This window comes from Puma concolor, chromosome B1 (assembly GCF_028749965.1).
Source record: "Puma concolor isolate L17-30 chromosome B1, mPumCon1.1.hap2, whole genome shotgun sequence".
In the NCBI taxonomy this organism is placed as follows: Eukaryota; Metazoa; Chordata; class Mammalia; order Carnivora; family Felidae; genus Puma; species Puma concolor.
The window spans coordinates 151,546,086-151,561,223 of NC_141670.1; the positions used below are offsets into that span (position 1 = coordinate 151,546,086).

The window sequence follows — 15,138 nt, forward strand, 5'->3', positions numbered from 1 at the left end:
ATGCAGATGATTTTAAAATCATAACCCAGGATTTTCCCAGAGTCCATAAAGAGTTAGAAGAAGGGTTTAATTTATACCCAGGTCTCTTCTTCTGGTGGGATTTCATTTTACTGCCTTAAAATTAAAGAATGTCCTGACTAACTCAGCTCATCCCAACCAGAAATATTCATGTCATGTAGGCATAGTATTTCCAAATTATAATTGTTCTACTGCTGAGAAATCATCTTGCTTTTTCCAGATATGAATGAAGCACAAGCAGAGCACATTCTGAACAGCTGTAAGTTCGAGAATATCCCTGTGATGTTTGTAAATCAAATGCTAAAATTCAAAATACTGCTAGAGTTTCTCTATCCCCAGGTTTACTATTTCCCAAAAGTATGAAATATCTCTGAATGGATACATGATTTAACACTCTGTAAGAGGAAAAATTATTATTAATAATAATTGGCCATGCCTATATGGGCTCCTTGGAAATAACTTACTATTCCTCACAGAATGTTTCCCTGATAACTTATTTTAACAATTCCCCATCATTTTATTGTATTTATTCTTATTTGGCTCACTTTGTTAAAGTAGAAAATTTTGCTTAGAATTAAATAACACGCATTAATTTTAATATGTGAATTTTGATACAGTTGGGTAATGGCTATAATATTAGACAGGTATTTTAAATGTACCAGTGGTATTTTTCTGCAATAAGTAGCATACATTGTGCACTCAAAATTGTCAACGATCATGAAGTAAACTGTTGCACATAAGAAAATGACCTAGTAAGATATGAAAAAACAAACTTTGAACTGAAATTGCTTTAAATGCACTAGGGAGGATATTAAGTAGTTTATTTTTTAAGTTAATCCTTTTTCAATTTGAATGATCATTATTCTATTACATAATTTTGATTAATTTTTTGAAGGCAAGACAAACTTATAACTGTTTCCATCTTTATGTGCTAAACATGCCTTGACATGTTTAAAACACTGTTTATAAATAACCATCTTATAGCTACACTTGTTGCGAGCGCAGCATAATGATAGAGAAGTTGAATCTCTATAATGTACAGCTAATGCTAATGTAACATTGTGTGTCAACTAAAATGAAACAATAAAATAAAATAAAAATAAAACAAAACAAAACAAAACTATCTTATTTCCTTCTGACAGGTTGTGGTAGAGGGAGAGAGTTTCCATCCATGGAACGAATTGCTGAAGGTTATCCTGCAAAAAGAGCTGATTGGCCATGGCAAGCCAGCCTGCAAATGGATGGCATCCATTTCTGTGGCGCATCTTTGATCAGTGAGGAGTGGCTCCTGACTGCTGCTCACTGCTTTGACATGTAAGTCCTCAGTCTATACCAGCAGGATGACCAATTTCACCTTCTTTTCTTACCTTCATTTCTCATAATTCTCAAAAATTTTTCATTCTTTTATGAGCATCTTAGGCCTCCCACTGGAACTCAACATTGTGAAGCAGGCTTAGGAAGAAATAACAGTAACTAAAGAATAGTAGAAAAATTAGAGAATCTTCAGCTGCAACTGGAAATATATTCCCCAGCAATCCTAATTTAACTAAGAACAACACAACACTTCAAAAGTTAAGCACACTCACCAGTTTTCCTAAGATATATTGTGGATTTTTTAACTCTGTTAATAGTACCCTGATGCACAAATTTACATCAGATTATCCCACATGAATGTCTTTAGTCCTGCACTTTAATTATATCTTTTTTGAAGATGTAACATATGGGATACATGGAGATAATAATGAGATACAGTAAATCTAGTGAAATTCATATCAAGTGGGAAAATATTCTGAGTAAAATGTTAACTAAAAATAAAGGATGACAAAACAATCAATATATAAAGTGTGCCTCCAAGTTGACACCTCTCCCTCTCCTTCTCCCTCCCTTCTCCCTTTCTTTCTCTCTCAATAGCTATACATACATTTATATTACTGCATGCATATGGGGGTATATACGTGCATGGATGTGTACATATATGGGCACATAAGTCTAATTTTTTATTTATTTATAGGCTTTCCAACTACTCTGTATTTCTTTTATAATCAAAACTAGCAATAATATTTTGTTTCCTTTAGAAAATACAAACTCCCCCTCAAGGGGAGTAAGCTACCTTAGAATGGGGAGGCGGGGCGGATTTGTATCACCTAAATGAAGCAGAGCAATCCTGGGGGAGATACCTCAAGTAGAGTGGGAAGACCCCAATCAACTATCACCTTAAACAATTTTCTTTTAACTTTTTTCTTTTTTTTAATTTATTTTTTAAATTTGCATCCAAGTTAGTTAGTATATAGTGCAACAATGATTTCAGCAGTAGATTCCTTCATCTTAAACAATTTTCCCTTCTACCACCTCTATGTCCTATGCTTATTCGGAGTTCTGGGCAACTTTAGATCAGAAATGAACCAACTGTAATACTTTTAATCTGTGATCAGTTACAAAAACCCCAAACTCTGGATGGCTAGTTTTGGAACAACTCTCAGCCCTCCTCTGATGAGAAGAAAGATACAATCAATTATCATTCACAACAACTATGCTACCCATAAGCATGATGACGACATTGCTGTGGTGAAGCTTTCCACCCCCGTCCTCTTTTCCAATGATGTGGGCAGAGTCTGTCTCCCAGATGATACTTTTGAAGTCTTGCCTCAGAGTCCAGTGTTTGTCACTGGATGGGGAGCATTAAAAGCTAATGGTGAGTATCTCAGTAAAAAGAACTAAGCAAAAAATGCAAAGCTGTCTTCCATTTGAATGGAGATATAAAGTAAGATACAAAATCAAAATATTGAATGTAAGAGATGAAATCAAGATGTCCCATGAAAAATATCACAAAACAACAAACAAAAAAACCAGATATGGTGACTTATGGAAACTTTGCTATTACTATTAGACAGTATCTATGTTTAATGCTTTCTTTATGGGCTATTTTGGTTATAATTTTACAGCTAGTTATAACTTCCTTTTCAAAAATTATTAAGGCATATTTTTTCATATCATTTACTTCTTTGTTGCTGTCTCTTTTTTGTATTAAAAAATTTTAATGTTTATTTATTTTTGAAAGAGAGAGACAGAGACAGAGAGATAGAGCATGAGCAGGGAAGGGCCAGAGAGAGAGGGAGATGCAGAATTCAAAGCAGACACCAGGCTTGGAGCTGACAGCACAGAGCCCAACACAGGGCTTGAACCCACAAACTGTAAGATCATGGCCTGAACCAAAGTTAGACGCTTAACCAACTGAGCCACCCAGGAGCCCCATGTTGCTGTCTTTTATATGTAGAGATTCTGCCATGGTTGCATGAATCTTAAAGTATGTGATTTGTGAGCAGTAATAACGATAAATTTCTGTAATGTGTCATACAACTAAACAAAAACAGACTTAAGCATTTTTTTTTAAGTAAACAATTTAAATGTCACGCCTGATGCTAACTATTAAATGGGACCCCTCTGATCCATGTATCTATGGAGCAGGTTTTAAGCCTCAGGATTTATACAGTTCAAAAGTACAACATTTTACTACATTTAATAATACACAATACACTGCAAAGATAGATTTTCAGATCTTGATAGGAGTCTCTGTTTCTACCTTTCTTAGGTGAGCAATTTACGTATAGTTTAAGCAGCCTTTGAATTTCTGATTCTTGTTCCAGTCTCTTGTTAAAAAGTTATAGTCTTATTTATCTACTTGCTCCAAAGATAGCTTTTATGTACTAAGTCTCTGTCACTTCATTTTTATAGAAATCTGCTTCCCTTCAATATGAACTCCAAAATTCTGATGTTGGGTCCAGGTTGTTATACTGTCATTATAATCTGAGAGTTATTTTCCTCATCTTGGGGGATCTGCCTTGTTCTATAGGCAATGGTGATGAGAACAAAGAGGAATCAAATCCTTTGGGATTAGAAGGCCTCTATAATGACTAGAGTAGAAATGGAAAGCATCTACCACTAGGGCAATACCACTACACTTCCTCTAGACCCTAATTAAACTTAACACCACACCCTCCCAGAGTAGTAGTTTGGGAGTGATTTGGGACTTCATCATGAATCGTCAATGCCCAATAGCGTCTTTGATCTATCTACTCTAACAAGTTGTATACTTCCCAGAAATAATGTTATAAATTTGTAAGACATCAGTCTAAAGTTAAGCATTAAATATTTGATTATGGTTTTCTCTGTATTTTGAAACTGAGACAAGGACTAAGGTTTTCTTCTACTTCCCCAAATTTATCCAATTATATCTAATTAGAAATCTTGTTACCAGACAGCTTGTAAAATAGAAACTTTCTATTCTGGATAGTTTCTTCCTTGAATAGTTGATAATGTAAAATAGCTTGTTATATTGTTAAGCACTTGAATTGACTTTTTAAAAGTTGAGATTAAGGAATTATAAGCACTTGAAGTTTAAAACTAGGCATCCTAGGCCAATTAACATAACACATAAAAGTAGGCACACAGAAATTATAAATAGTTTAAATACAGTTGATTAAAACCTAGGAATACCTATAAATTTTAAATGTCAATTACAGAGGAAAAAAGAGATAGTATTGAATATTGCTGAAGCATCTACACAAATAGTTTAGCCTGTTCTAAAAATCTGTATAAAGAATAGAGAGTGAGCAGATTCTTTCACTAGGACCATTTCAAAGAGAATCAGAAATGAAGAGAAAATGGTCATTTAATGACCCTCCAGTGCTTAAAAATGGTGAAGAAATGCACCAGATCCTAGACAATCTTTAATGACTATAAAAGATTTAGGCTTAGTTTTTCAGCAAGATAGTTAACGCTAGGTAAGTGAATTTACTAGGCTTAATACAGAGAATTAGATTTATTTACAGTTAGTGACAAAATCCCTAGAAACCTATATCTTCTCTTATAAAAGCTCTAGCACTCACTAGCCATCTTTGACATTGAAGTGCAGCTTAGTACCATGAGGATTTTAAATACATAATTTCATACTCTACAATCCACTCCAATAGCTTCCATTGGCTGAAATCTAAATGTGGGACAAAGCACTATCATAATTGGTTACATTAATTATTTTTTTAAGTTTACTTATTTATTTTAAGAGAGAGAGAGAGAGAGACAGAGAGAGAGAGAGAGATGGAGCACAAGTGGGAGAGGGACAGATAGAGAAGAAGAAAGAGAATCCCAAGCAGGCTCCTCACTGACAGTGTTAGCCAGATGCAGGGTTCGAACTCATGAACCATGAGATCATGCCCTGAGCTGAGATCAAGAGTCAAACACTTAACCAACTGAGCAACCCAGGCACCCTAACATTAATTATTTTTTAACCCTTACAACAGACATGTGAGATAGGTATCATTTACTCCTTTTAGCGAGTAAACTGATGCTTAGTGAGATTAAATAACTTGCCCAAGGCTAAATAGCACATAAATTGTGCAGTATTCAAACTCACATGTGCTACTGCTAAGCCTAGAGTCTTTAGCACAGAATTACCCTGATTCGTTGGTCAAATTGACAGCACTGCCCTCCTTCCTCCTTTTAATTGTCTTTGAACCTTTTGTAAACAGTGCATCCATCTTTATATGAAGGACTAATACAGTCTTTAAAATAAAAGCTGCTCAGGGGTAATGAGAAGAATACAATGACTAAAATGGTACAATACACAATTAAAAGCACTTTTCATATAACAACAAATCAATGAATGTGTGGATCATTAGTAAAACAAGATTTAAATCTTATCTTGGTATTGGTTACTTACCCTGGAATTAGTTGTGGACAGCCATTTGAGCTATTATCAAAGTAGATATGGTCTTTCTGATGAAGCACTAGGGTTCCATTTATTCAGTATTAAAATTACTTTCTGATCGTACAACCTCACTCTATACTGCTCTTCCTGAAGGATTTTCAATTCCCATTATAGCTGTGTTTTTTAAAGTGATGTGGCAGATTTCCAGGTAAGGTAAGGTAAACTATCACAGATTCTCCCAGGTGGTGATAAATGCCCTGGGTTTAAATGTGATGTTATCCTCCATTTAGCTATGTGATCAGAGCAAGACTCATAACCAGGTAAGCTTTGGTTTTCTTATCTGAAAAAGAGAATATTCATATCTACTTTTGTTGGTTGTTGCAAGGATTAAATAAGATAGTGGAAGTAAATGTGCCAAGAATGGTACCTAGCACCTAGAAGGCACGCAAGAAATATAACTTGAACCTGAGCACTGTCATTGAGCTCAGAGTCCTACAACTTTAAGACATATATCTTATCACCAGTACATCCTTTATAAAACACAACAATTAACTATCATAAGCAACAATGTGAAAATTCTTCATCTATTAATTATTTTCTTCTTTAGGTCCTTTTCCCAATACTCTGCGACAAGTTGAAGTAGAGATCATAAGTAATGATGTATGTAATCAAGTTCATGTATATGGTGGTGCTGTATCATCAGGAATGATATGTGCTGGATTCTTGACAGGAAAGCGAGATGCCTGTGAGGTAAGAATAGACTCAAGTCCACAAAAATGAGTGTGGTGAATGGAGGTGGCCTCACTGACTATAGACCGATGTCACTTCATACAACTATAAAATTAAGTTGACGAGGAGGGAAGAGAGTGTAAAAAGAGGGAATGGGAGAACCTTAAGAAATACTCCTCATTTAACACCCTCGTATTGTCCAGAACCATATGTAAAAAAGGACCATCAGTTGCAAATTAGTACTTTGATTAGAGAAAAAGACTGGAAGCAGATAGTAGAAACCAAGCCAGGGAGCCACACAATCATTCCTTCAAGTCGCAATGATAACCAATTAGGTGTCTGACCCCTACTACTTGTAAGGCACTATGGAATGGAGTCTGAAGATCCCTCCATAGCCAGAGCCATCATCCCACCAGCGCTTAACCCTTTTGACCATTAGCAGTCCACATTCATATAGAATCACACCATTTAGGAAGAGAATACATTTATCAACACTTATTCATATTAAAGTGTTGCCTCACAAATTATATCTAAAAAGTAAATAGCATTTCACTAAACCATACAAAATCTTAGATTAAGCATTTAAGGAGAATATCAGTTTTAAAGTCAGGCTACTTAAAAGACTAAAAATAAGTAACTAAAATAATGAAGATTTTCACTTGGGTCCAATAGTTTAGCAATTCTTAAAAGATTAGGAAATGTTTTGAGAATGTGACACATATGAGTGCTTTACTTAAATGCAAAGGGCCCACTATTGATCTGCCACTACCTGGCTGTAATGTGATATAATAAATATTCTTTCACTTATTCATTCCATTTTTTTTTTTTTGTATATTGCAAGGTAATGTGGCAATTACTGAAGGAAACATAAACATTAAAAAAAAAAGCCTATACTGAATCCACAATGAATTTACAATCTAATAATATAGCAAACAAGTAACGAAAAGAACAAAAACCTAGGATTTGGCTACATATTCTGAATATAAGATCTCCTTCCACTCACTTTCCTTCCTGAGGAGAAGCAAAAACAAGGCGGTCCCCAACACAACCGGATAACATGACTTTTGAGCAGAAACATAAATCTATGTAAAAGATGTTCTCTTTCCATTGGTCCATGTTCCCATGCTTCCTTCGCTAGCAGCAAAATAAAATACTAAGGACCTAAATTAGGATGTGGTCTTACAGGAAAAGAGCTGAGAAGCATTGCTTTTAGTAACCAAAGTTTTCACACTCTGTCCACTGAGCCCTAAAGGCTACATGGAAAGAGAAGGGAAGGGAGCTAAGAGCCAAAACTCTAGGATCCCAGGCCTGCTTCAAACAGGATCATTTGTCTTATAAAATAAGTCTATAATGGGCTTCCATATAGGTTTATTGCTAAAAGATAAATTTAAAAATCATCTGTCTAAACCTTGGGTTAAAGATATCAGGGAAGTCCTCAGGATTCACACACTTCAAACCAGTTCACTAGGGCTAGGGATTAAACATTAGTTTGGAAACAAAAGCCTGTCAGTGATAAATAGTGCATATTTGCCTGGAGTGCCCTTTGCATACCCTTCTCTTCACACACCTATTGCTGCACAACAATATAGCATCCAGGACACCTTCCTATCAATTGGTATGAATGGAACAAGGTGCAATTCAAATATGGGGTGCCTGGGTGGCTGTTCAGTCAGTTAAGCCTCTGACTTTGGCTCATATCATGATCTCACAGTTTGTGAGTTCGAGCCCTGCATCAGGCTCTGTGCTGAGAGCTTAGAGCCTGGAGACTGCTTCAGATTCTGTGTCTTCTTCTTTCTCTGTCTTTCCACTGCTCGCTCTCTCTCTCTCTCTCTCTCTCTCTCTCAGAAGTAAATATTTAAAAAAGTTAAAAAAAACACAAATTCATAGCAAGTGACTATATCTAGCTAACAGAAGAGGCTTCATGGAGGTGACATATAGTTGAGCCTTGAGTTCATCACTTATGTAACTATTGTATGCCTGGACTCAGGTTCAGTTTGTGCTCCCTGTTTAGATAGAGCAAAACTAAAAACTATACAAGGGTGGGGCGCCTGGGTGGCGCAGTCGGTTAAGCGTCCGACTTCAGCCAGGTCACGATCTCGCGGTCCGTGAGTTCGAGCCCCGCGTCGGGCTCTGGGCTGATGGCTCAGAGCCTGGAGCCTGTTTCCGATTCTGTGTCTCCCTCTCTCTCTGCCCCTCCCCCGTTCATGCTCTGTCTCTCTCTGTCCCAAAAATAAATAAAAACGTTGAAAAAAAAATTAAAAAAAAAAAAACTATACAAGGGTAAAACTGAAATATTAGCTTTATTCACACTATTCCAGATGAAGATATTAACACAGGTAAGTAGAAGTAGTAAGATAAAAACAGGTAATAAGCAATAAATTCAATTGTTGTATTAATAACAATGGTAAGTAAAAACAGAATTCATTTTATATGCTTTTGTTTATTTTATTTTTTAAATTTTTTAATGTTTTTATTTTATACGTGAGAGAGAAGGAGAGCATGAGCAGAGGAGGGGCAGAGAGAGAGGGAGACACGGAATCCAAAAGAAGCTCCAGGCTCTGAGCTGTCAGCACAGAGCCTGACACGGGGTTCGAACCCACAAACCATGAAATCATGACCTGAGCTGAAGCCAGACACTTAACCTACTGAGCCACCCAGGCACCCCTACATACTTTTATTTAAAATATTAATTTAATAGTCATTCACAGGCTCCTAAACTTTCATTTTTTACTCCCCTTTATTTATTGCATTGACAATGTACATTTCTTCTTCTCCTACAGGGTGATTCTGGAGGACCTCTGGTTATAGCACATGATAGAAACTGGTATCTTATTGGGATAGTAAGCTGGGGAATAGACTGTGGAAAAGAAAACAAGCCTGGACTTTACACCAAAGTGACTTGTTATCGGGACTGGATTAAATCTAAAACCAACATCTAATGCAACAATCACCTGTACATCCAAAATGTTAATGTGGTCGCTAGCAAATTGCGTTGCTAGAACGTGTTGCTATGTATATTGTCATCGAGTTCAAGATGCAAATAAGCATGAACGGACAAAATTCCCCTTAAACATGAGGAAAGCAGACTTTCTTTTACATCATCTGAAATGTTTTGCTAACCTGAATATACAAGATATCATCAACTCCACAATGATCTGCCATTGCTGCTAAGTGTCTCCCATGATCTCCTTGCTCATTTTTCTGTTCCTACTCATTTAAAATGAGAACAATCCAGTTTAATCAGACAAGTACCAATTGGCTAAGCATTCTCTATTTCTTCTTCCCTGACAGGGCACACTGCCCTTCCCTGACTCCACAATTTTCATGTTCCTCATCAAATAATCTTCATTAAGAATCTGTAGGTTCACTGTACTAGACAAATCAAGGTAATTACTTCTGGCCAATGTGAACACAAATGATGGAGGGGCACTAGGCATGAAACTGGGACTTAAGAGATGGCCCTCCTATCAGCCCTTTCCCATTTGTCCTCACATGCACATTCACCTCTCTCTGAGACTTGAAAAACATTGACATGACAGTGTAGATTTTAAACTCTAAACAACTACCTAATATTTGCTTTGGAAAAATAAATAAATCTGTGTACCAGACAGGAAAACTGAAAACACTGCCTAGCACAGATTCTGTGCTACACTACCTAAAAATGCCTTTTTTTTTTTTTTTTTTGTATTTAGAAAATAAAGAGTAAGTTTCTTGGTCTTTTTGTTAGATGGAAATGAGAAGATAAAAGGACTCTGTGAGAAGGATTTCCTTTCCATCTCTAAAAATGAGAGATGTTACAAACCTGGCATAAATTAACTTTTCACTTATGTTTTATTATATCTTACTGCATTTTCTTTTCTAAATAGCCTTATTTTCAATCAACTTCAGAACAAGTGAAGGACCCACAGAATAAGAAGCCAATATAAATTAGATATTCATAAATCATTTACATGAGAAGCCATTATAAAATTAGATATTCATAACCAATTTGATATAAGATTTTGGAAAAGATCTGATTGTCTAATATTTAAATTTACTGTTAAAAATGGCTGGCATTCTTTATAGTATTTTTGGAGAATACTCAAATAATCCAGAAAGCATCTTTGGAGAGATTTAACTTATATGACAAAATAGTCATTTTCATATGTATTTAAATGTATATTTCCTGACACTATATATGACTATGGACTAGTATTCAACAAAACTCAAACTTTTTCTGTGCTTCTAAACCTTTGCTCCCCCTGTTATGATTAATTTGGCTAATGAAATAACTGCTGTGCTAAGATTTTCTTCTGAGTTTTATATCAGCTGAGAGTCTTTCTTGGTCCACATACATAATGTTATATTGTATACATTAAAATATATTTATAATAATAAACTCAACCTCATTTCCTTTGAATCATCAGTATATTGCATTACACATCTCAACTTTTGCCCTGCTGACATTAGTCAGAGATAATTTTTTTGTTTTGGGGGGAAGGTGGCAGCTATCCTGTGAACTGTAGAATGTTTGCAACATTTCCTACCTCTATACACTAGATGCCAGTGGTAACCCCCACCAAGTTGTAATAACAGCAAATGTATCCGGATATTGCCAAATGTTGCCTGTGGGGCTAAATCACCCCCATCTGAGAACCACTGCCATGGAATCAACAGTCAGAGGAAAAAAGTCACTTGTTAAAAATCTTACAACCACAATTTTCTTACATGGGTCTGAGCATATCTTTCTTCTCCCTTTTCTTACAATGCACATGTGTTGAGAATGCTAAAAAGACCGTCTATGATGATTACTCTCATATCCAAAAAATCCTAACCAAATCAAGATCATTTGGAAAGTGAACCTGTTTGGGCGAAGGAGGCTGTTTATATAGATCTATTGAGATAGAAGTCTATCTAAAGATAGATGTCAACTGGTCTATATAGATTAGAGAAATCTACATAAATTTCTCTCTAGAAAGAGAGATATTTGTCAAGTACCTAAAGCCTGCATAATCATACCACGTATATATTCTATTTAATATTCTCTGAATGAATAAATAGATACTGCCTGAAAAAAGATTTACATATTCGGCTGAGGCAGAATGGCTCAGTCCATCATTCACTAGCATTGTAGAGTGGAGAATAGGAAGTGGCGTAGCATCACTATGCACTAAAAGCTGCATTATCTGAAATAGTAGCCACTAGTCAGACGGGACTATTTAGATTTAAATTAATTAAAATTAAGTAAAGTTCATTTAATTGAACTTTATAATAGTATCAGTTACACTAATATCATTTCTAATATAAAAGAGTCAAATAAGGCTAATGGTACCATATTGGGTAGCACAGATATACATCATTTCCAAAATCATGAAGTTTTATGGACATCACTGGCCTACAGCATTGTATGCAACTACTTGCATAAATCACTTATTCATCTAACAAACATTTCTTGAAACACTATGTGTCAGACACTGGATATTCTAGATATTGGGTATATAATTGTATATAAAACCAAGTCCTGTTCTCAAGACAACATAGAGGTGAAAGTATTTTTGATAATTATTGTTAAAAGTAACAGAGCCTTTGGGTAGTGTGTTTGGCCATGCATATCATGGTGACTTCCAGACTCTTCCTCTAGTGTCATTGGCCCACTAGTACAGAATGTTCTTTGTATAAGCTATATCAGGCCCAGAGACCCATAAGGAAATTGAAGTGGTCACAAGTGGAATTTTCAACCTTAGACAAAGATCCCAGAACTTCTTCAATAAATAGTATATTAAAGAATAAAAAAGTTTAAAATATATATTTTTATTATTTTATTTAAGAATAAAAATATTTCGGTAGCTTTTTAAATCAGATAATTTCTTATAACCCAGAAAGATATATTAATGGCAACAAAAGAGTAGCAAGTAATAGAGGAGCATCAGAGTGACTTAGTCACAAAATTTAAAAATATCAAGTAATATTTTTTTTTAACATTTATTTATTTTTGAGGCAGAGAGAGACAGAGCATGAACGGGGGAGGGCCAGAGAGAGAGGGAGACACAGAATCTGAAGCAGGCTCCAGGCTCTGAGCTGTCAGCACAGAGCCTGATGCGGGGCTCGAACTCACGGACCGTGAGATCGCGACCTGAGCGAAGTCGGACGCTCAACCGACTGAGCCACCCAGGCGCCCCTCAAGTAATATTTTAAGCAAGAAGCCAACCCAGGTATAAAACAGGGACTGGATTGTGCAATATGTTAATATTGTTTTATTATAGATGAATCCAAGAAATGTAGAAACAACAGATCACTATAATCCAAACCTATGTTCATCAAAAACCCAGTAAGAAACAGACCAAATGTGTCACTATGCTGCCATCTCCTGGTCTATATAATTTATTTAAATATACTTTTATTGTAATTGCATTTCAAGCTCTAAAGTTGCATAAGCTATTTTCCAACACAGATTAGTAGAAAGAAAAATCAGACAATCTCTCCCCAGTTATCTTCTGAGGTAATCAAAGTTTAAAACCGTATATCCTTAGGGCGCCTAGGTAGCTCAGTTGGTTGAACAATCGACTCTTGATTTCAGCTCAGGTCATGATCTCATGGTTCGTGGGGTCGAGCCCCACATCAGGCTTTGTTCTGAGAACCTGTGGAGTCTGCTTGGTATTCTCCATTTATCCCTCTCTTCTATCCCTCACCCACTAGCACTCCCTCTCTTTCTCAAAATAAATAAACCTTTAAAAAATGCATATATCCTTTCAATTTGTTCTGTTTATACAAATATAAACAAATATATTCATTCACTTATAAAGAGCTTACCCACTTTTTAAAAAAATAGCAACATTTTATATGCATTCATATATATGCAATGTGTGTGTGTGTGTGTGTGTGTGTGTGTGTGTGTGTGTGTGTAGTATCTGGGCTTTTGTTTCTGCTAAAATAACGTACTAGCGTAAGATATTCCCTCCAAATCAAAAAAAATCAGATAAACTATAGATGAAAGAAGCAAACATGGGTTCTAGGCCAGCAAATGAAAATAAAAGTGAAAGGCTACGAGACTAGGCTCTCGTGAAGTGAATTATGTAGGGAGGGTAGGTGGCTGACACCCTGAGTGGAATAAAAGAACAGGTCAAAGAAACACTGTTTATGTTTTACTCTTGCAGTCCCCAACACCCTGCCTGCCCTATATTGCCTTAACAATACATTCACCTGCCCTTCAGACCAGAAACTAATCACAGCAATCCAGACAACTACTTTTGGGAGTATCAGGGCAAACACCTACTAAGGGGAGGAGGCTCTAGAAAAAGTGACCACTAATCAGATGCTTTCAGGTATTCCTCACCCTCACTCCTCCAAACCCCAGGATGGATGCATTAAAACTTAAGTAGCTGCGGGGCGCCTGGGTGGCGCAGTCGGTTAAGCGTCCGACTTCAGCCAGGTCACGATCTCGCGGTTTGTGAGTTCGAGCCCCGCATCAGGCTCTGGGCTGATGGCTCAGAGCCTGGAGCCTGTTTCCGATTCTGTGTCTCCCTCTCTCTCTGCTCCTCCCCCGTTCATGCTCTGTCTGTCTCTGTCCCAAAAGTTTGAAAAAAAAAAAAATTAAAAAAAAAAAAAAACTTAAGTAGCTGGTTTCCTCCAGTACCGCTTCCCTCTGAGGCCAGCTCTATAGCTGCTCCTCGTGTGGTCAGCCTGCACCTGCAGGGGTGAGCCACCACTGAACTTCTTAGCTGCGCTGGAGCCCCTCTCACCAGCTCATTTCTAGGGCTTTGGTAAATGGTGTGTCATCTTGGCCTTCCCATAAAGCACATCTCCCGCAGGGTCTTCTGGCTTCACATGGCAGATCCATTCCAGCATGGCCACTTCCCTCAGCTTCTTAATTTCTTCCACCACTGCCTGCCAGGACAACTGGGACGTTTCTGTTTCCCTCAACTTTGGCTATTTCTTTCCACAAGATGTTAAGAGCCACTCCAGAAGCAAGACTTCCCCAGTCTCCTTGGGTCCTTGGCAGGGTGTTAATTCTATATTTTGAGAACATCAATGAATTCTTTTCCAGTCTTCCATTCAGCCCTCCTTCATCAAGCACACTCAAAACCCAATGTCAGGAACAGGAGTACTCTTCTCACTAATTCTCATAATCCCTCAAGTGCACAGTCTCCTTCCTCCCTTATCAGACCCAGCACATTCTAGTGGAGTTACCGACAGGTTTTCAGTTGAGGAAGGGGAAAGGGCTTGTGGGGAAAGTGCTCACCAGTATCTTGCTGCATGAGAGAAGGGCTGGCTTTTACTAAGGAGTGAGGGACTACTTCTGCAAATTCTCAGGATTCAGAGGATCTGTAGAACAATATCCTCAAGGACATCCATACACTTGACTCCAAATTGCATTTCAAGGTCCTAGGTATTCCAAACCAGGGACCTGACCTAAAGAAGCATAGCAGATCTGCTTTGACCAAGCATTCAAATTCTGAGAAACTATTAGGTCTTCATCCTGATGCTGAGCCACGTCTACTATTTCTCTGTAGAAGATTAGGGCCTCTTTGTAACCTATCTCACACAGCTTTTAACTGATTACAAAGGACTCTCAGCTTCTCCTTATCCTTCTGCAGGGCAACATGCAATTTAGCAGTAACTAGCCAACTCCACTATCTTTGTAGCACTCCTCCTTCTCAGCTTGCCTCACCAATTGCCTGAACCATAATGGCTGCAATCATGCCCCTACC

At 37.1% G+C, this 15,138-nt stretch overlaps 1 protein-coding gene and 1 long non-coding RNA gene across 2 annotated transcripts in view; one reads left to right on the plus strand and one right to left on the minus strand.

Annotated features, from left to right (window-relative positions):
- The window catches only part of LOC112858713 (transmembrane protease serine 11G-like), a 30,458-nt gene extending 19,652 nt beyond the window's left edge, over positions 1-10,806 (plus strand). Inside the window, exons 6-10 of the mRNA XM_086702837.1 lie at positions 239-277; positions 1,161-1,332; positions 2,451-2,710; positions 6,330-6,472; positions 9,232-10,806. Of these exons, the coding sequence (XP_086558963.1) occupies positions 239-277; positions 1,161-1,332; positions 2,451-2,710; positions 6,330-6,472; positions 9,232-9,390 (773 nt within the window). The 3' untranslated portion in view covers positions 9,391-10,806. The remainder of the gene's footprint in view (positions 1-238; positions 278-1,160; positions 1,333-2,450; positions 2,711-6,329; positions 6,473-9,231) is intronic.
- The window catches only part of LOC147581957 (uncharacterized), a 286,206-nt gene that overhangs the window by 102,270 nt on the left and 168,798 nt on the right, over positions 1-15,138 (minus strand). The gene's annotated exons all lie outside the window — the stretch shown is intronic.